This window comes from Theobroma cacao, chromosome 5 (assembly GCF_000208745.1).
Source record: "Theobroma cacao cultivar B97-61/B2 chromosome 5, Criollo_cocoa_genome_V2, whole genome shotgun sequence".
In the NCBI taxonomy this organism is placed as follows: Eukaryota; Viridiplantae; Streptophyta; class Magnoliopsida; order Malvales; family Malvaceae; genus Theobroma; species Theobroma cacao.
In genome coordinates, this window is record NC_030854.1 from 37,473,839 (window position 1) to 37,497,728 (window position 23,890).

General features: G+C 31.8%; 1 protein-coding gene across 1 annotated transcript in view; it reads right to left on the reverse strand.

Annotated features, from left to right (window-relative positions):
• LOC18600302 overlaps positions 1–23,890 on the reverse strand; it is a 62,533-nt gene that overhangs the window by 31,497 nt on the left and 7,146 nt on the right. The window contains exon 3 of the mRNA XM_018121089.1: positions 21,103–21,489. Within this exon, the coding sequence (XP_017976578.1) occupies positions 21,103–21,489 (387 nt within the window). The remainder of the gene's footprint in view (positions 1–21,102; positions 21,490–23,890) is intronic.

Consider the following 23,890-nt stretch of genomic DNA (forward strand, 5'->3'; position numbering starts at 1 on the left):
ATTAATATTAATTTTTAATTTATAATAAATATTATTATGATTAAAATATTAATTAATTTTAAATTATTTTAAAAATTAAAATATTAATTGTTTATCATATGTAATTAAAATCTTAAACTTTTTATTTTAATTTTGTTTACACTTATAAGAGATATTTTAATCTTATTAATTTAGAAGTTATTCTCTCAATCATAAAATAGTAAATATCATAAAAAAAATTAAAATTAGTTAAGTTTTAATGCTGAGTGATTTTGAAGAATAACTACTACGAAAAAATAGTTATTCAATGAGACATTTACCAACCAAACGATGAAAAAAGTAACTTATGGGTGGAAAGTCGAGGGATGTGGGAAGCCGACACAACACAAGAGAAGGGAAGGAGACAAAAGAGCAAGCGAAAACAAAGAAAGGGCAAACGATAATGGCTTTGATCTTTTCTTTCTTTACCTAGCTGCTATTAACCAAGCTTTTCATCATGGCCAATATTGAATGTGGCCATCGATCATGGGTCACTAAAAGCAAAACTTAATGATTGACTGTTGACGTGACTCAAATAAAACAAATGGGGTTGGGGACCACTTGCTCAATTATTCTACTTTAAAGTTCAAAAGGGGAGAGTTTTTCTTTGACGTGTGAATACTATACTGCTTGTTCAATTATAAAGAAAGACTTACCACTTTCTTCGTCAACTTGAATCATTAAGTTATTGCCAATTGAAGTACAACGAAAGACTCACCATTTAAGTCTTTATTGTACCTTTCCTTTTTTAAAATAATAATATATAAAATAAGTCCTCATTAATTATTTATGCAGATTTTATTAAACAAGTAAATAATATATTTGTCCAAAACGAAAGAGAGCAGATCCAAGCCAAAAACAAAAATAACGTTTCCCTATTTGGTGCAGCTGTAACTTTTTTTTTTTAAATGGAAGAATTAATTTGTAATTGCAGACAGAACAAGACGTGTTAACAACTCTTGATTTAATATTTTTATAAAAACTTTTTAATTATAGGGCATTGGATGTGGCCTATATATAGGAATTTCAGTCTTACAACAAGGAACAGTAAAAAAAACACCCACAAAATTCAATGAATGTCAAAGACGTGTGAAGACCGCTTGCCCAAATGTAAAGCAAGACTTACCAAAAGTCTTGGTGATGTGAAGGGGGGTGCTACTAAGCCAGAGGCTTCGCTTTCTTATCCTTTTCGATTACAACCAAAACGCTTTTATTCTTTGATAGTTGCGTATGATGGTAGGATATTCTCATAATTTATCTAGAGAAATAGGCTTTTTTACTATAAATTACCTTATTATATTATTAAAATCAAAAGCAATGTGTCTTAATTTAGTTTAATAATTTTGGATCTTGCACACCCACTCTGTCGATGAAAGAGAAAAAATATAATAATTAAAAAATTAAAATTTTTATTTGAAATAAAAAATCATTGAATATATCACAACATCTTATTCAATATCACGTAGTAAATATTAAACATTACATCAACCCAATCAACATACCTAATAAATAAGGATGTTAAATGTTAATTAAGAAATTTGCAAATGGGATTCTTTAAGGTGAATTATGAAAGAAATATGTTTCTTAAATAAAAGAGAAAGAACACATGCAAAAGGTAAAAGAAAGAATCATGGAGATAAAACAAAGATTTAAATTTTATCTCTGATTAAAGAAAAGAAAATAGTTATGGTAATAATTGAAGTTTTATTTAGTAATTTAAAAATGTGTTGTGAAGGTTAATGAATAGAATTTTGTTTTTTTTTTATGTATAAAATGAAGTTTTTTTTATTGGGTAAAATTGTAAGATTTTTTATAATCAATAAATATCGGGTATTTTTCACTGCCATATACTCCTAAATAATTTTAAAAATGTTCTTTCAAATTAAAAAATCAAAATACTCAAAGAATTCTTCAAAAAACTAAAGAAGCAAAACCGCTCAAGGATGTTAAGGATAAAACTTCAAGAATTTTTGAAAGTTTAAAGTCTGGAGATTATTTTTATTTATTTAATTTGATTTTTTTTTTTTACTTTTTAAGCATAAAATCTTTTCAGATTCTGGAAATCAAGAAGAAAAGAATTTCCTGAGTTTTGGAAAGTGGGACTTCAACTCAAAACATCTACCCAACCAAACTTCTACTCTCTTCCTTATCTTCGACTTTATTCACCTTCTCTACCTCATCATTGTATAATTAAATCTAAAATAGACACAAACTGAACCAAAAAATAAAATAGAAATGGATGAATCGATAATCAAACTATAGGGCAAATGGAATTTCAGTCTACAATGAGGTAAAAAAAACAAAAAAATTCAATGGATGGCAAAGAAGACAGTGCAAAAGAAAGCATCATAAGGGAGGAAGTTGGAAATAAATACTATAGGAAGTTAAATTTAACAAATGAATTAACATTTGAGTAATCAAATGAATAATAAATAAATAACGAGTTATATAGATATATAGTAATAAAATTAATTAAATAAATTTTAAACAAATTAAATAAAATATTTAAAATATGAAATCTTTCACACTTACTCGTGTCATATTTTATTTTTCGATGCAAATCAAGTAAAATACACGAAGTTTTGGGCCCAAATGCTCAATTATTGTGTGATAAAGCCGAAATGGGTGAGCTTTTCTTGGACGTGTAAAGACTGCTTGTCCAAATGTAAAGGAAGACTTAGATGTTACTGTAAAATAGTTGGAAAAATATTAGATACACAACTAGTTTTATTTTATTAAAGATTTGCATTCGAGCATTTGGAAGATTAACATGTGTTTATATTGTAAAATAATAGAATTGATGTGTAACTGAAGTCTTCGGATATGCTTACTAATTTTTCTTTCTACACTTCATGTTATTTAATTCATTCCTCTTTGATTATCAAAATACCATTTGGAGTGAATAACTCTAAATCATAAATAGCTTTTCACTTTTTTCATTTTCAATATTAAAATGACTAATTTTTAAACAAGATAATTAGCTTCATAGAAAGTTTAAACTTAATACGGACACTTTAGGTTACATATAGAAAGTTTAAACTAAAATCAAGTGTCATATTATCAGCAAAAGGATGTACTTTCATTTAAATAATTGGAATGTAACAAAGGTAAGAGATTTAATGATATCTATATGAAACATTTGCAATCCTTTCCAAGCTATTGAAACAGGGGTGTCTTGGCTTATGGACCTTACAAGCAATTCAACGTACAATGGAAGAGGGCATCTCCACTATAACACTACATAGCAACTAAGCCGTGACGAAGGAAATAGAGTACTGAGGATTATATGGATGTAGAAGATCTACTTACCCTCTGATTTCTTACTCAATCGAAGAAAAATGAGCCTAAAGTGTCTTACAAGTATAAAAATTTTTTACCTTATTTTAGCTTGGACAATCTGTAATCATAAGAAACAACATATTGAATTGGTGTAGTGCTATTATTTATATACGAATAATATATCAATTAATTCTTCAAACACACATGCAAGTTCATTTATAATTACAAACATAATTGAATTTGGCAAACCTAGCTAAAATCCATTTCGATAAGAACATAAACCAGCAGGATTCCAAAATGTTCAGTGTGATGCTATGGATATCTCAGAACTGGCAGACAGCGGGAATGAAATGAGTCACATTGTGACAAAGACAAATGGAAAAAAGCAATGAAAAAAAGACAAATTAAGAAATAATATACCAATATAAATTAAGAAATAGATTAATGGAAGAAAGGGAAAAAAAAAAGGAAGAAAAGACAGAGTTATTGGATAGTTGCACAACAATAATGTGGCACCAACCCCAAAAAAGAAAGAAAAATTGTCACAAAGAAAGACTTATATATAACTCATCAATGTAATAAAATTTCATTTATCTACAAAGATGGGCTTGTACCAAGCTCAGAAGGTCACTGAATATGAAACATGCTTCAAATGCCTAAAGAATCTAATTCCTTAAATCTTAGGTATTAGGTCCATGTTGGAATACCAGCCCAATGCTATGCAGAGCCTGCTCCAGTGGATACATTACGCCGAAGGCAAACAAACTGATATTTGCTTTAAATTGCCTTTAGTTGTTGTACTGGGAATTTCAGAGTCAGGCCATTAAATGAATTTCCGGTGCTCTGGATCGATGTAAAGTTAATGAACACCATCTCTGCCTTGATTTGAAGTTAATGAAAACACCAGAAGTTGAAGCAATTAGAGGATGAAGATCATAGTATTGTTTCATTGTTTCTTTTATTGCAAGCAATGTGAAATGCCAATTGGCAAACTCTTGAATTAGAAGCCAAACATGAGTTAGAAGCTCAACACCTCGTCTCAGCTGTTGACAATGCTAACTCCCTGTTAATCTGGAAACAAAGATTACAGTAGTGGTAACTTAAAGGAAAAATCATCTTTGAAGAAAGAAGAACAAAGACACGTGAAGCACACACTGTCATTTAAAGGAAGCACGTGCTTGGTAACTTAGAAGCTTATTTACCAGTGTTAGTTTTACTCTTACTTTTACCGTAGTAAATGGTTAGTTAGTTGGCTGTTAGATGTTAACTACTTGTAGTTTAGTTTTTCCCTCTCTGTTTTGACGGACACTTGTATATAAAGGGGCTCTCCGTATATTTTTCATTTTGTAAGAAATATCCACAATGTTGATATTTCCTTTGAGATTCTGCAACTTTTCACATGACATCAGAGCGAGTTCGAGATCGGGATTCTTGATTGATCAACTTCAAATTTTGTTGAGGGTTACAATCAAGTCGGATTCATTCTATCTGCAATCATAGTATCTGGTATTTCTTCAGTCTTTTCCATTGGGAGATTTCACTTTTTTTTCTGTAGATCTTGATTTGTTGAAAAAGTATATTGAGCATTTGTGTTATAGTTGCTTTTTTTTTTTTTGGAATCTTGATTTGCAATCTGAGAATCGTTGTCTAGACATTGAGGAGTTAGTATATTGATGATGGCTGAAGAATCAGAAAGGTTGGGGAACAATTCTTCAAACCCTAAGTCTAGTAAGTCGCGTCTAGAGGATGCTGATTCATCGTTTTATGTGCACCACACTGATAACCATGGATCAGTGATGGTGAATTCTAATTGACCTCTAGCAATTACATAGTCTGGAGTAGATCATTTTTATTGGCTTTATCCATAAGAAATAAAGTCAGTTTTCTTGATGGAACCATCCTGAACCAAGTGTACAGATCCCTTGTATAACTCATGGGTTAGGTGTAACAACTTGATTGTAGCTTGGATTTTAGACTCTATTTCAGCACCAATTGCCTCGACAGTGTTCTACATGGACGATGCTGCTGAAATATGGAATACTCTTCAGTAGAATTACGCACAACCTGATGACACACGTGTGTGCAATTTACAATATGCCTTAGGAAATGTGAACCAAGACACCAGGACTGTTGATTCATTTTTCATAGAATTAAAGGGCATTTGGGAAGAGTTAAGGAATTTTAGACCACTACCACATTGTGACTATGGTAAGTGTAATCCAACATGTTTTAACAAATACTCAAACCAATATCAGAAGGATATGGTTTTTAGGTCTCTAAATGGACTCAATGAATCATTTCTGCGTTGAGGTCTCAAATCATATCAATGGAACCATTACCAAAGTTGGACAAAGCTTACAATATAATTTTAAGGGAATCTCAAAGGAGTTTGCTGATTCAATCAAATCCAGCAATTGAATCATCAGCTATGATGACTGCTGTGGATAATAGGAAGAAAACCAAGGCAGAATTGGTTTGTAATCACTGTGGTAAGAAAGGGTATACAAAAAAGAATTGTTATAGATTAATATGATTTCTTGTATATTTTAAGTTTACAAAAGGGAAAGGAAATTTCAGGAAACCAAAAACATCAGTAAATAGTGTTTCTGTTGGAAATAATGCATCTGTAAGAAGTTCTTTGGGTAGTGATCAAGATGAATAGGTGGTTGGTACAGATTCGATGTCTCAGATATCTCTTATTAAGCATCAAGTTCAGAAATTGATGACTCTTCTTGGTGAGAATGGTATAAACAGTGAAGGTCGTATTGCAAATTCATCAAATACTCAACAAGCAAAACCTTGAGTAATGTGTTGTGTGTTCCCTCTATTCACTTCAATCTTGTGTCTGTCTCCAAACTCACTTCTTGCCAGAAGACTGTAGTCTTGTTCAATGATGCACTTTGTGTTATTCAGGATATCCTCTCATGGAAGGTGATTGGGATTGCTAAAGTGACATCAGGCCTATACTTCTTACAAGACTATCAAGATGAGCATTACCTTTCAAAATTTAATTTTGATAAGCTTGTACATTTTTCATTGCAATCTTCTATTAATGTTTGTAACACAGCACATGCAAAGTTTGATTTGTGGCATTTTAGGTTAGGCCACATACCTTTGAATAAAATAAATGTCATTATGAACAATGTTCAAATGTTACATGTTCAAAAATTTTGATTTGTGATGTATGTCTTGTTGCAAAAATGAAAAAGTTGCCTTTTCCTGTTCACATTAAAAATACAAGTTATCCTTTTGAAATTGTGCATGCTGATGTATGGGAGCCCTATGCTATTCCTAACATCAAGGGTGAACGGTATTGTGACATCCTGAACATTTTTCAACAGATTCTATTTCAGCACCAAGTAGTCCTACTATTGATGTTGTTCCATTAACTAGGAAAAGTAATAGACTTAGACATACTCCAAAGTATCTTGAAGCATATCACATGATTTACCTTCCACCTTTCTTGTCACCAATTATCATCTGCATATAAGATCGTTACTACTAGCCTGTCTTAAATATATGAGCCAAGTACGTATGATCAAGCTGTTCACTATTCTCACTGGAAAGAAACTATGCAATGTGAGCAAAAAGCTTTGGAAGATAATGCTACATGGAGTATTGTGGCTCTACCTTTTGACTCTCATTCTATAGGTTGTAATGAAACAAATGATCCTTCACCCTTCAGTCTTTACTAATTAATGGTATTTAACCTTTATCCGGGGATATTATAAATGTCCTGGTGCATGCCTTTACTAAATTGAAGAAATCTAGCGGAAGAATTTTGCCTTTTGTCACATACTCACATTTGCTTACAAGAATCTCGAAATAAATAATCTCTTTTCCTTCTTTTTAAAGGGAGAAGAAACAGGGAGGCTGACCCTCTGTTTTGCTAGCATTTGGTCTATTTTTGTTCTATTTCTTTTTGTATTTTTTAAGTTTTATTTTGTTGAGTTCTTCTCTAGCTAGGATGTTTATCAGCAAGCCCTCGAGGTCCAATATATAGAAAGTTTAAATTAAAATAAAGTGTCAAATCATCAGAAAAAGGATGTACTTTCATTAAATGATTGAAATGTAAGAAGGGCGAGAGATTTAATGATGTCAATCCTTCTGAGGTTATTGAAACAGGGGAGTCTTAGCTGATGGACCTTACAAACAAAAGAACACATATTTGCATTTTACAATGCCATGCGCCTGAATATGCAACACCGACAATTTAAGCTACATATGGAAATTTATAGCAAATTTATAGAAACAACAAAGTGAGATAACCATTTGGATTCGAAGGAATGTGACTGCCAACTGAGCAGAATCATCATACTTAAGCAATTCAACTTACAATGGAAAAGGGCATCTCCATTATAGCTCTACAAAGCAATTGCACCATGGTGAAGGAAATCAAGTAGAGTAATGAAGATTATATTGAAGTCGAAGATCTACTTACCCTCTGAAAGTAGTGTCTCACAAGTACAACAATATCTTGCCTTATTCCAACTTGGGCGACTAAAAGGAAACCTTAGTATCTTCTTCAGAAGTTTGGACACTCTGTAATCATAAGGATTGAAAGGTGGAAGCAAGAATTGTTGAATTAGCTATACATTCAAAGTCACCAAAACCTATACTGTACAACCATTTTCAGTGAACTCGTAACTCGTAACTACGTACTTCTTCCGTGGATAGGAAGTTAAAAGGCTTTGTTTTCTATTTCCAGCAAGATGCTTGCTATCATAATTCATACATTTTCAGTGAACTTCTTTCAAGCAGAGAGCCAAAAGCAGAAAATCTATTGTTACAAGCAATGTAACAATGGCATGTTTTAAGCACACAACGGAAGCTACACACTCAAGCAATGTTGAAATTTAAGTGGAACATACATGGCTCTAAAATGATGGTGATATACAAAGAAGGTTATGAAAAAGTAACAAGGAAATTTTTTTGAATTGATGCATACCTTTTCTATAAACAAATGCTGAATAGTGGCATTAAGGTTTCCTTCCCAACGTCCTACACATTCACCTTCAGTTGATTGTATTCCTTGCAGCTTTGGTGCGCTTAACTCTCCCTTAGAGAATATTTCCATCTTTGGACATTGTCTCATGATTACCTTTTCCAAGGAAGGGAATCCAAGCATATAATTCCCTGAGCAGAACCTTGATAGACTAGGAAGACCACCAAATTCTAAAGACCATAGTTCGGAGAAAATAATGCCATCCATCACTTCATCACTTGAAGAAGCTATAATTTCTTCTAACATTTGGTTAAGAAATACTCATTTGGCAATCTGTAATACTCATTTGGTTAAGAAATACCATGCTCTTAGCCGTTGGGAGTGTTACTAAATTCATAAATCCATGACATCTTGATACTTTCAGAATTCTCAAATTTTTGAAAGACACCGAAAATGACACTAAATTCTTTAGTTTGCCACATCCCAACACTTTCAAATATCTCAAGTTGTTGAAAACCACTTCTCCAAGTGGAATTTCTTCTTTCGAGAGATGTGTAAGCTCAGGAAGTTCTGATAGCCTTAATTCAGTGGCTGTTACTTCATGTGATTCATTGGAATTGGGTCCATGAGGTCCAATTATTTCTTCTAATGAATCACAGTTCACTATCTCCAGTGTTTCTAGCTTCTCAAGTCTTTCCACCATGTTAAATGGAAAAATATTTGGAAGTCTTTCACAGTCTTTCACCATAAGATATTGCAGATTACAAAATGAATTCATAGTGATGTTATCATCCCATATTTTCCTCCATTCCCCCATGCCTTCCATATACAAATAATATAAATAGGGGAATGCCACCTGCAGAATTTATTTTCTTTGTTAATGAGGGAAAATAAACTATAGTCCGACTAGATAAGATACAAGAAAGGGTTGGGAAAGTAACAATTTCACTAGTAGAACAAACATATACAATTAATAGAGGAAAGAGAAGTGACCAAAATATACATACAAACATAATGGAAGAAAATAAACACTATATTTCATAAGAAGGAAGTAGTAAGTAAAAATATTTTATTTATAATTTTATCTTAACCTTTTTTTTCTCTAGTTTTCATCCTTCATACCAAATACAAGGAAAACTAATTATTTTTTTTTCTTTCCTCAATTTTTCCCCTTCCCTCCATTTTGATTAGGAAGCAAAATAAGGCATTTATGTGCGCAGAGACTATAATTAAGTTTTTCAAATCTTTTTTGCATCATTAAGTTTGCTTTTTGTTTTTTTTGGGTTTGGAGCATATAAATTTCCAATTTATCCATTTTTTAATTATTTTATTTTGCAAATCCTCATTTTTCTTTTCTGCAAAAGAAGACATTTTCTTTTCCTATGTTACAAAGATATTTACATTTACTACACTTTTATAATTTGAGCTTTTAAATTATTAGTTCTCAACACGTGTCACATGCGTAAGTACATATATTTAAAACAACTGACTGTAAGAATAATCTTAATGATGATAAAGATAAATAGATAAATTTATTTTATAATGTAAATTTGCTTAAATGACAATGTAATTTGCCCTTTATATTGGAAACAGTATATTATAAATTTTCCTTTGGATATTCATTATTTTCATATATAAATATGTTTAAATTCTAATATTATAAACATATTTTGACCAATTTGTTAAGTTAATTATTCATAACCATAACTTTTATGTAGCTATTTGTACATTATCAAGTATATTTAAGTGGACTAACAGGCTAAGACCATTAAGATTAAACAAAAGAGATCTCCAGAGAAGAAAAAACCATATTTGAGTGGTCTTAAAAAAAAAACCACAATAAATATTAATTTTTCAAAATAAATTCTTTTAAAATTTATTAAAACGAAAACAAAATATACTAACCGTGTTATCGAAAAAGACAGTATCAACAATTCTGTTAGAAAGTCTTGTCGTATTTCCTCCATCAATCATTTCTATTCTTTGCTCTCTTGAAAATGCAGATGCAAATGCAAACATCTGGGGACAACCAACCACCTTAACTACTCCCAAGGATGGAAATTCCAGTATCTTACTTCCTTGATAGAAACTTGCCAAGTCCGCACAAGATTCAAGACTTAGAAACCGTAATAGCGGGAGCACATTCTTATTTGCCACTTGTTCATCTGGTCCTTCATCTGTGATGATATGTTCCATCACAATGCAATTTTTTACTATCAGCGTATGAAGTTGTGGTAGGCCCAAAGCCATGGAAAGTGTAAAAAGGCACCTCAGGGTGCTACAATCATCGACTTCTAAAACTTCAAGACGTTTGAAGGGTAAAATTCTTTGAGGATTTTGTATCTTCGTGAACTCAGAAGTATCAGAGAGTCTCAAATGGTGATATTCAACCTATGGAATCCAATGAATTGGACTAGTTAGTACAATAATAATTAAAATTGTTAAAACCTAAAACAATACTCTTTATTTAAAAAAAGAAAACTGATATAATTAATAGGTTCAAACTAAATTAGAACCAATTTTAGTTCTTTATAGATATGTAATTAATTTGCATTTAAAATAGTACAAAAAAAAAAGACAACAGAGGAAAGACTAGATGCTTTACTATTTTAAATAGTATAATTACATAACATTCTTCAAACAGCCGTTTGAAGAAAAAATTTTAAATTGATGCTTTACTATTTTATACATTTTGTAATCATAAGGAATATCGTATTGAAAGAGAAAAACAAGAATTTTTGAATTAGCTACGCATTGAAGCCCCAAAACTACACTTTTATAGTAAATTTCTTTATTAATAGCTAGAAGCTCTATGCTAAATTAATAAACTAATTCTGCAACAATTCTACATTAAATATTAGTAAATTTCACAGTCTTTTACCGTAAGGTATCGCAGATTACAAAATGAATTCATAGTGACCTTATCATCCCATATTTTCCTCAATTCCCTCGTGCCTTCAATATGCAAATAATATAAACGAGGGAATGCCACCTGTAGAATTTATTTTCTTTGTTAATGAGGGAAAATAAATTGTAGTCCTACAAGATAAGATACAAGAAAGGGTTGGGAAAGTAACAATTTCAATATTAGAATAAATGTATACAACTAATAGAGGGAAAAAAAAGCAAAAAAATATTAATACAAACATAATGAAAAATGTTACCTTCTATTCATTTTATTTTTCTTTCCTCGCTTTTTCCCCTTCCCCCTTTTTGATTAGGAAGCAAAATAAGTCTCTGCGCAGAGACTACAATCAAGTTTTTCAAATCTTTTTTGTATTATTAAGTTTGCTTTTTTGTTTTTTTTGAATTGGGAGCATATGAATATCGAATGTATCCATTTTTTAATTATTTTATTTTACAAATCCTCATTTTTCTTTTCTACAAAAGAAGACATTTTCTTTTCTTATGTTACAAAGACATTTACATTTTCTACACTTTTTGCTTTTCTTATGATTTGAACTTTTGAATTATTAGTTCTCAACACGTGTCGCATGTATAAGTACATATATTTAAAAAAAATTGACTTTAAGAATAATCTTAATAATGATGATAAATAGAGGAATTTACTTTAATTATAATGTAAATTTGCTTAAATGACAATGCAATTTGTCCTTTAAATTTGGAAACAGTTTATTTTGAATTTTCCTATAGATATTAAATATTTGCATATATAAATATGTCTAAGTTTTCATATTAAACAAAAATATTTTGACCAATTTGTTAATTTACATGTTCATAACCATAGATTTTATGTAGCTATTTTGCACATTATCAAGTATATTTGAGTGGACTAAAAGCCTAGGACCATTAAGATTAAACAAAAGAGAACTCTAGAAAAGGAAAAACCATATATTTGAGTGGCCTTAACAAAATAATTTTTAAAAAATAACCACCATAAAAATTAATTTCTCAAAATAAAATCCTTTTAAAATTTATTAAAATAAAATAGAAACAAAATATACTAACTGTGTTATCGAAAAAGGCAATATCAACAATTCCCTTGGAAAGCTTTTTCAAGGAGAATTCATAGTTGCTTCTATGACAGAATCTCGTGAGATTGGGAAGGTCTCGGAGCTCCAAAAGTTCTAGTTTAGGAAAAACTTGGCCCATCATATCTTCTTCTATATCCTCTGTGACTATTATCTCTTTTAAGCACTTGCATCCATTTATTTCAAAGCTTTTGAGATGTGTTAGACTTCTACACATAGAAAATGATAGTATGTGTTTTAAATTGTGACAATCCTCAATGGCCAAACTTGTCAAATTCTGAAGGTAGTTACAAAAGATTGAAGATTGGTTGGGCCATATCCTTTCAACATTGAGTGAGTCCAATCGTAGCTTCTCCAAGCAAGGGAACTTTATCTACACAAATGTAATTCTTATACATTAAAAATTATTAAAAAACATAAAAAATTCAAATTTCAATATAATAATTACATAACATTCATGCTATATATAAAAAAGAGTGATGTTTTTTTTATAGCATAAATGCAATAAGAAAAGGAGAGTATAGTCACCTTTTCATTGAAGAGATGAAGGAAATTGATCTCTGAGTTCTTTTCTTCTGCTTTTTGGATAATATGAATTTCATTTGCCATGGTAGATTTGGAGATAAATGTCTTGAATGCAGGACAATCCCCTATAATAAGCTCTTTCAACAAGGGGAGTTCAAAGTTACTTCCATGGCACAATCTTGTGAGATTGGGAAGGTCTCGGAGCTTCAAAAGTTCTAGTTTAGGGAAAACCCGGCCCATCATATCTTCTTCTATATCTTCTGTGACTATTATCTCCTTTAAACAATTGCATCCATTTATTTCAAAACTTTTGAGATGTACTAGACTTCGGCACACAGAAAATGATAGTATGTGTTTTAAATTGTGACAACCCCCAATGGTCAAACTTGTCAAATTTTGGAGGTAGTTAGAAATGATTGAAGATTGGTTGGGCCATATCCTTTCAACATTGAGTAATTCCAATTCCAACTTCTCCAAGCAAGGGAACTTCATCTACACAAATGTAATTTTCATACATTAAAAATTATTACAAAACACAAAAAAATTCAAGTTTCGATATAACAATTACATAATATTTATGCTTTATATAAAAAAAATGAATGATGTTTGTGAATGCAGTGATAGTGCAGTTAAGGAGAAATTACTTCCCATTCTAATGACGAAATGATTTGGAATAAATTTTAAAAAAGACAGTTGAAAAAAAATATCAATTTTTAAGTCATAATCTTAAAAAAAAATAAAACACTACCAAAGGGTGAAAAACCAATGACATAATCATTAATGAGTCAAGGAACCTAAGAGGAATGACAGGAATTTATCTTATACGTGTTCTAACATTTGAATGAACAAAAGATAAAGAAATACCTCTTCACCGAAAAGTGCCAAGTCATGTTGAGGTGTGGAAGTAGAGCCCCCTGGACTGTTTTTAGAGCAGAAGCTAATGAGCTGTGGTAAATCTGCAAGGATCAACTGTTGTAATTGCTGAAATTCAATTTTATCAATTGCATCGTCATCTTTCATGATATATTGTATCTCCGAACAAAGTCGGATGTGAATGTGCTTTAAATGCAAAAGACCTTCCCTATTGCCCACCTCGCTGAAAACAATCTTGGCACCTTTTAGACCTTCCAGATAAAAAGCTGTTGATTTCATCAATAAACATTGCACCCTATCATCCAGTTGATTGATGTTTGTATTTAGCTTGAGTTTTAGCGCTCTCGAGAATTCAATCTCGCCATGCCAGTAAGAAAGACTTCCAATGAAAATCCTTTATCTTTTCAATTTTTCAGCGAACAGGCTGAAAAGGTCATATGGCACAATCTTGACATCAGGAATACCAGCATTTAAAGTGGTCAAACAAGGCAAATCCCTCAATTCATCAAGACGAGCATTGCTTCCTTCGTTCCAACCATCAAAACTCCTACCCATATATAATTCTTCTAATTTGGACAAATTTGATAAAACACCTGCTGGAATTTTAAGATCGTAACAATCGCTCAGATCTAATAATCTTAGCTCAGTCAATTGTCCTGTTTCCTCAGGTAGCATTTCAATATCAGAACCGAAAAGGTTAAGAATTTCTAGATTCTTGAGTTTTTCAAGATTGACCATGTCTCCCAGCACACATTGATTTAGGCACAATGTTCGAAGACTCGTCGGGAGACTAATTGGGGAAAATTTGATTTAATAAAATCTAAGACTTTGAGATTTTTCATTTTCTCAAAAAAGTAAGCTGGCATTTCCACATCAGAATCCTTGCTACCCATACAGAAAAAATCAAGTTGTGGACATTCCAACTCATGAGGAAGCTTCTCAACACTATCAAAACTCAAACTAATCATTTTGAACTTTGTCATCCTCTCTTCATCAGGCCATTCGTCAAAAACACCCTTACGTTTCAATGCAAATGCATGGTTGTCCCTAGAGGCAATTGCTAAGGCCACATCACAATCGAAGTCATGCATATCGAAGCGCTCATCGCTGTAACTATCGCGCAACAAACAAAAGGCTTTGAGGTCACTTACCAGAGTCAACACTCTGTTTCGCGTGTCTTCTACTGTGTTGGCAGTATCAAATAAACGTAAACCCATGCCATATCTCACCAAGTCTTCAACGCGAGCATTATGGCCTAGAAGACCGCAAGACAAGAAAGTCCTTTTGTGTTCCTCGCTGACTAAAGAATTGTAACTCAGCTCTATGGCTGAGTATACAGCTGCTGGTATCCTTGTGAAGTTGCTTGGAGAAGGCCTCTGAAGTTGCGCGAGAGCATCCTTCCATGCATATAACTCTTTGCTTCTCAAAGCTCTTGCGACTGTCACAATGGCGACGGGTAATCCTTCACACTTTTTGGCTACCTCTGTTGCTACAGGTTGTAACTCAAGATCTTCAAAATTGTTCTCAGCCATCTCCTTAAACAGGTTCCAAGCTTCTGTTTCATTCAAAACATCGATTGCAAAAGGATTCTTAACAGCCATCTCATTGGTTAGAACATATCGATTTCTTGACGTCAACAGTATCTTGCATTCCTCGAGTTGATCTCCAAAAGGAATTCCGACTTGCTCTAGATCTAGTCTCGCCCAAACATCATCTAAAACAACTAGAATCTTCTTCTCCTTCTTCAACCTATCCGACAACGAACGTGCTCTAGCCGGTATAGTTTTTTCTTCTAATTTTAATCGCAATGATTCTGCAATTGCATTGACATTTTTCTCAATGTCAAAAATCTCGTTTCTTGAATCAAAATCCCTAAAATTTTTAGATGGTGCACCCCCCGGGGCTGGTGGAACACGACAGTATCCCACTTTGTTAAATTGACTATGTTTGAGAAGGTCGTCAACAGTCGTGCCAGCTTGTTCTGCTTTCTTGCTAAGCTGGTACCGAGACTTGATATTGGGACACCAAGTCAAAGAAGCACTTGTTCTTTGCTTTGTCTTCAAGATCCTTCACTTTCTTCTTCTCTTCATTGATTGCCTCGTCCACTTTATCGCACCATTGCTGGACGTCCGGTTTTATCTCCTTCACGTTCCTTTTTGCAGCATCAACCTCTAGATGCACACTTTCTCTTTTTGTTATCAATGACTTCATTTTCTCCTCGAACTTATCAACATTTTTCTTGTAGACGAATACATATCTCATATGACGTTTAATTTCTTGAAAGATGCCTCTCGCAGCCTCCGAACAAACATTGGCAATGGCGCCAATAGCACAACCTTCCATGCTTTTTATTCAACAGACAAGTAAAGCAAATCACAGAAGAACAGAGACAAAAGGTAGCAGACCAAAAATAAAAACAGCGAGAAGAATATATCAGAAAACGATGTGAGCAAGGAAAATAATCAGAATGGTGAGAAATTGGAAATGGCGGCTTTCTCCATTAGTTATAGCTATGAACAAAGAGGCAACTAAGAATCAAAGTGAAAGGTTCTGGTTTTTTGGGTGGAAAGTAGAGGGATGTGAGAAGCCGACGCTTTGAGGTGGAGAACAAGAGAAGAGAAGGAAACAACAGAGCAAGCGAAAAACAAAGAAAGGAAGAAAGATAACAGTCATGAGTTGAGCAGAAAAGTTGTATTAAACAACAGAGGAAGCGAAAAAACAGGAAAGGAAGAACGATAATAGTGATGAGTTGGGCAGAAACGTTTTAAACAACAGAGCAAGCTTAATAGATATGTAATTAATTTGCATTTAAAATAGTACAAAAAAAAAGACAACAGAGGAAAGACTAGATGCTTTACTATTTTAAATAGTATAATTACATAACATTCTTCAAACAGCCGTTTGAAGAAAAAATTTTAAATTGATGCTTTACTATTGTATACATTTTGTAATCATAAGGAATATCGTATTGAAAGAGAAAAACAAGAATTTTTGAATTAGCTATGCATTGAAGCCCCAAAACTACACTTTTATAGTAAATTTCTTTATTAATAGCTAGAAGCTCTATGCTAAATTAATAAACTAATTCTGTAACAATTCTACATTAAATATTAGTAAATTTCATAAGGAACAACATATTGAAAGGTGAAAGCATGAATTGTTAAATTAGCTATACATTCAAAGTCACCAAAAACTATACCGTACAACCATTTTCAGTGAACTCATAACTCATAACTACATACTTCTTCCATGGATAGGAAGCTAAAGGCTTAGTTTTATATTTCCAGCAAGATGCTTGCTGTCATAATTCATACATTTTCAGCGAAATTCTTTCAAGCAAAGAGCAAAATGCAGAAAAAATCTGTTGTTACAAGCAATGTAACAATGGCATGTTTTAAGCATACTACGGAAGCCACACACTCAAGCAATGTTGAAATTCAGTTGGAACACACAAGGCTCTAAACTAATGATGCTATACAAAGAAGATTATGAAAAAGTAGTAAGGAAATTTTATTGAATTGATGCATACCTTTTTTTTAAACAATTGCTGAATAGTGGCATTAAGGTTTCCTTCCCAAAGTCCTACATATTCACCTTCAGTCAATCGTATTCCGTGCAGCTTTGGTGTGCTTATCTCTCCCTTTGAGAATATTTCCATCTTTGGACATTGTCTCATGATTACCTTTTTCAAGGAAGGGAATCCAAGCGTATAATTCCCTGAGCAGAACCTTGATACGCTCGGAAGACCACCAAGTTCTAAAGACCTCAGTTTAGAAAATATAATGCCATCCATCACTTCATCACTTGTAGAAGCTATGATTTCTTCTAACGTTTGGCAATCTGTAACACTCATTTGGTTAAGCAATACCATACTTTTAGCCACTGGGAATGTTAATAAATTCATTAATCCATGACATTTTGATACTTTCAGGGACATCAAATTTTTGAAAGATGTCGAAGGTGGCACTAAATTCTTTAGTTTACCACATCCCGACACTTCTAAATGTCTTAAGTTGTTGAAAACTACTCCAAGTGGAATTTCTTCTTTGGAGAGATGTGTGAGCTCAGGAAGTTCTGACAGCCTTAATTCAGTGGCTGTTACTGCATGTGATTCATTGGAATTGAGTCATTGAGGTCCAATTATTTCTTCTAATGAATCACAGTTCACTATCTCCAATTCATATAGTTCCTGAAGTCTTTCCATCATGTTAAATGGAAAAATATTTGAAAGTCTTTCACAGTCTTTCACCGTAAGGTATCGCAGCTTACAAAATGAATTCATAGCGACCTTATCATCCCATATTTTCCTCAATTGCCCCAGGCCTTCGATACGCAAAAAATCTAAACGAGGGAATGCCACCTGTAGAATTTATTTTCTTTGTTAATGAGGGAAAATAAATTGCAGTCCTACAAGATAAGATACAAGAAAGGGTTGGGAAAGTAACAATTTTAATATTAGAATAAATATAAACAACTAATAGAGGGAAAAAATGCAAAAAAAATAATAATAATAAAAGCGTAATGGAAAATTTTACCTTGTATTTATTTTATTTTTCTTTCCTCACTTTTTCCCCTTTCCCCCATTTTGATTAGGAAGCAAAATACGGCATTTATATACGCGGAGACTACAATTAAGTTTTTCAAATCTTTTTTGTATTATTAAGTTTGCCTTTTTTTTTTGGACTGGGAGCATATGAATATCTAATTTATCTATTTTTTTAATTATTTTATTTTGCAAATCCTCATTTTTCTTTTCTACAAAAGAAGACATTTTCTTTTCTTATGTCACAAAGATATTTACATATACTAAACTTTTTGCTTTTCTTATGATTTGAACTTTTGAATTATTAGTTCTCAACACATGTGTCGCATGCATAAATACATATATTTAAAACAATTGACTTTAAAAATAATCTTAATGATAATGATAAATAGAGAAATTTACTTTAATTATAATGTAAATTTGCTTAAATGACAATGTAATTTGTCCTTTATATTGGAAACAGTTTATTTTGAATTTTCTTTTGGATATTAAATATTTTCATATATAAATATGTCTAAGTTTTAATATTAGACAAAAAATATTTTGACCAATTTGTTAATTTAAATGTTCATAACCATAATTTCATATAGCTATTTTGTACATTGTCAAGTATATTTGAGTGGGCTAAAAGCCTAAGATCATTAGGATTAAACAAAAGAGAACACTAGAAAAGGAAAAACCATTTATTTGAGTGGTCTTAAAAAATAATTTTAAAAAAATAACCACCATGAAAATTAATTTCTTAAAATAAAATTCTTTTCAAATTTAAAAAAAAAACCAAAAATAAAATATACTAACCGTGTTATCGAAAAAGGCAGTATCAACAATTCCCTTGGAAACCCATGTTGTATTTCCTCCATCAATATCATCAATCGTTTCTATTCTTTGCTCTCTTGAAAATGCAGATGCAAATGCAAACATTTGGGGACAACCAACCACTTCAAGTTCTTCCAAAGATGGAAATTCGAGTATTTTGTTTCCTTGATAGAAACTTGCCACTTGTTCATCTGGTCCTTCCTCTTTGATGATATGTTCCATCACAATGCAATTTTTTACACTCAGCACACGGAGACGTGGTAGGCTCAAAGCCGTGGGATGTGTAAAAACCCACCTCAAGCTGCTACAATCATGAACTTCTAAAAATTCAAGATATTTGAAAGGTAAAATTTCTTGAGGATTTCCGCTCCATATTTTCATCAACTCAGAAGTATCAGAGAGTCTCAAATTGCTGTATCCAACCTATGAAATCCGATGAATTGCACTAGTTAGTACAAGAATAATTGAAATAATAAAAATCTAATTTTTTTTATTTTAACAAAGAAAACTGATATAATCAAAAAATTCAAACTAAATTATAAACAATTTCAATTATCCATAAACATGTAATTAATTTACATTTAAAATAGCACCAAAAATGACAACAGAAGATAGGCTAGTTGCTCGAGTATAACAAGAATTTGGCTCCGCTATTATGGGGTCAACTATTCTCTTTTAAATTTTTTTCTCTAATTTTTCATAAATCTAATGATCATTTATAATATAAAATATTTTTTACCAGCACTCAAAATAGGATGACTAAAAAAGAAATATTTGATATTTTGCGATAAAGTTTTTATGGTTGATTTTTTGTGTCATGCAGTGAACATTGTAATTTTTTATTTTTAAAGTATAAAAATCAGATGACTTTAATTTATTGCAAATTATAAACCTTTTATAACATCATTTGGAGCAAAAGAAAGAAAAATAATGGTAATCTTTTTGTTCAATATATAGATTGAATTTGGATATAAATGTAATAAAATCTTAATTTATTTTTGATCCTATCCATTATAACATTTTAACATTGTAGTATTTATGATGAAAAAAGCCTAAACAAAAACCCATTTGTTCCTTTCTTTCTTCTCTCTAAAACATCGACCGCCGCCATTTTCTTCTTCTCTTTTTAAAACCAAACTCTTCCTTGTTTGTTTCCTACCATTTGTTCTTGTTTTTTTTTTTCTTTTTTGAAAGTATCATTCCCTATTTCTTGCTTCTTTTTTTTGTTCAAATTACACTTTCGGTTTATTTTCTAGTTTGTGTTTTTTCATTTTCAACATTTAGTATTTTCAAAACACACTTTCCTTTCGTCTTCCAAAAATAAAATATCAGTAAAACATTCAAAAAAGTTTTAGATTTGATACTTTTAATTTAGGTTTTGTTAGAGTTTTTTTTTTCCTTTTCTCCAGAACAATTTTTCTTTACTTCTTTCTAGGAGTAGTTTTTTTTTTCCCTTAAACTACCAGTAAAGGATTTGAAAACTCAAGATGTGATATTTCAACTTAGTTCATTGCCCTAAATAGACATTAAATCTAGATCTAAGATTTTGGATCTTGTTTTCCTTATTTCTACATGCAATATTATTGTTTTTTGCTTTTCTATGCTGTTGTGTTTAAGGTACTTGAGATTGTTACTTTTCAATTTTGATTTTCTTTTTTTTTTAGTCAGTGGTTTCAACGTACTTCTACTTCTATTCATTTCTTACTGTTTGTTTCAATAATTTATACCCTTTATGCACACTATATTTGTGTTTGTAAAATTCTTACATTTAAATTATTTTAATTGATACTTTACTATTTAGACATTTTTTAATCATAAGGAACATCATATTGAAAGAGGAAAGCAAGAATTCTTGAATTGGCTATGCATTGAGGCTCCAAAACTACATTTTTATAGTAAATTTGTTTATTAATATTTAGAAGCTCTATGCAAAATTAATAAACTAATTCTACAACAATTCTACTTTAAATATTAGCATGTTTTGGAAGCCGCCTCATTCCCAACAACATTTTACTAAGTACAGGGTGACGAGGAAAAGCAAATGCATGCAGTTGAAAAATCAAAATAAAAAACCAAAGCAACATAAGAAAATCTTTTAAATTGATACTTACCTTGTTTTCAAACATCCATTTTACAGTAGTTTTAAGGTCGCCTTCCCACCACCCTTCTTCTTTACTATCATCGCCTGTCACCCACCACCTGCTTTCTTTCGATATCACTGTTCGCAGTTGTGGTGTGCTTAAATCTCCTTGGCAAAAAATCTTCATCTTTGGGCATGCTGTCACAATCATATTCTCTAGGGCAGGGAATTCAAAGATTTGATCCCCTAAGCAGAAGCTAGCCAGAGTTGGTAGACAACTTAATTTCAAAGACTTGAGTCGGGTAAAAACAATGCATCGTTTCCCTTCATCACACTCTGCTCTAAGTTGTCCATGCCATATCTCTTTCATAATGCCATTTCCCTCCAATGTTAATTCTTCTAGATTGGGGAATGTAACCTGAAAATTAACAAATGTGTTAGACTAAAGTTAAAGATTTTGAACTAATCAATGATGTAAATTCATCCTCACCTCCCTCATTAAATTGGAAGTCAAAGTTAAATAGATGAACCATCAACAAGATCTCAATGTTCCATTTATTGTACAAGCTAAGTATTACAGCTGACTTTTCTTTTCTTACCATTCTAATTAATTTCAATGGTTAGCAAAATAAGAAAAGTTTTACCTCTATGACACTACTCCCATAACAGTGTCAAAATAGCAAAAGTATTACAACTGCGGGAGGGGACCACAAGCGGAAGGAAGTCGCATAGAGACCAAGCCAGTGCAGGAGAAATGGCACCGCGACGGGGTTACGAGGTGACAAAGGGGAAATGGATGTGTAGGTGTATGAGAAGTGAAAGGTGCCTGACTTGGTACAGGGGACGGATTTAAGGTGAGCAGAGTGTCATGTATGGCTTAGCTCTGAGGGTGATATGAGCAGACACATGTAAGTAAGGAGAGGCAGACTTCAGGTGATTTTGCCGTACATACCGCACCAAGTCTCCAACCAATAAATGAGAGTAAGTGAATGCTTTTCTTTCTTTTTGAGATATTACATATGTGTTCCTAGATTACTTTAAAAAATAAATTGCAAAATAACAAGAAACACAATTCAAATACTATATTGCTTGACTTTTATATAGGAAATTAAATTTTTTTCTAGTTTACAATAAAATGCTTTATTTTGTTGCTCCCTCGTAATATTTTTTGTTATGTGAAATGAAATTTTTAAAATATTTAACTTTTTAAATGAAAACAAAACAAAGAAATCTTCTAAGAGTTAATCTAAAAATATTAAATGCATTTATCTCAGTTTAGTAAGGATGAGAATATCATAAGTGAGAATATTGTTATTTTAACAAACACCGTATGCAAAAGCTACAATATTTTTGTTGTATGGTAACATAAGAAATGCTTGTGTAAATGTTTTGATTCAATTAATATATTTGGATTTGATTAAGTTCATTGAATATATAGTTTTGATTCAAACTAAATGTGTAAATGTTTTACATAGTTTTTTATATTCATACCTCATTGACCCAAAATAAGGGTTGTTGATTTGTTGATTCTCTGAAGCTCAAAAGATTTTCTGAAGCAAATATCTCCACCTTGTCACATCCATATACCTTCATTCTCTCTAATGATGGCCACTTCGAAGGGATAAAATGAATTTCGTTTACCAAGGTAGACTTGGAGATGAAAGTCTCAAATGTAGGACAATTCCCTATAATAAGCTCTTTCAACAAGGGGAATTCACAGTGACTTCCATGGCAAAATCTTGTGAGTTCGGGAAGGCCTTCCAACTGCAAATGTTCTAGTTTAGGGAAAATCTGGTCCATCATATTATCTTTTATATCCTCCGTAAATATTATCTCTCTTAAGCACTTGCATCTCGATACTATAAAGCTTTTGAGATGAGTCAGACTTTTAGCCATAGAAAATGATAATAGGTGTTTTAAGTTGTCACAATGCAAAATGTACAACCTTGTCAAATTCTGAGTGTAGTCAGATCTAATTGAAAATTGATTGGACCATATCCTTTCAACATTGATTTAGTCCAATCGTAGCTCCTCCAAGCAAGGGAACTTTATCTACACAAATGTTATTCTTATACATTAAAAATTATTAAAAAACATAAAAAGGATTCAAGTGGTACATGTGAAAAATAGCACAGGCAGGCAATGGAAAAAACAACAGGCAATGCATCCTTGTCATAGCAACGAAGCAAACTGAGCGCATTGAGGAGAAAGTGGACTTAAAGATCATGAACGGAATTTGGATGGGGGATTCAAGAAAAGTTGGTAATAAGGCGGTGGGTTGAGATCAGATGGATGGAGGGATCAGAGAGAAGATACGGCGTAAACATGATTGTATAGGGGAAATGAGTAGGAGGTCTGTTCAGGGATGTGGTTTTTTGACAAGATAGATGCTGTCATGCTTTGGGAGGGTTACGTAATTGACTAACTCTCTCTTTTAATGAAAATCATTCCTGGCTTATATAATAAAAAGAATGATGTTTGTCTATGCATCGACAGGTGCACTTGAGGAGAAATTAATTCTCATTTTCTTATATAAATATGTCTAAATTCTAATATTAGACAAAAATATTTTGACTAATTTGTTAAGTTAATTGTTCATAACCATAATGTTTATGTAGCTATTTGTACATCATCAAGCATATTTGAGCACACTAAAAGCTTGAGACCATTAATATTAAACAAAAGAGAACTCTGAAAAAGAAAAAACTATATTTGAGTGGTCTTAAAAAAATAACTTTAAAAAATAGTCACCATTAAATTTAATTTCTCAAAATAAAATTCTTTTAAAATGTATTAAAATAAAAATAAAAACAAAAATA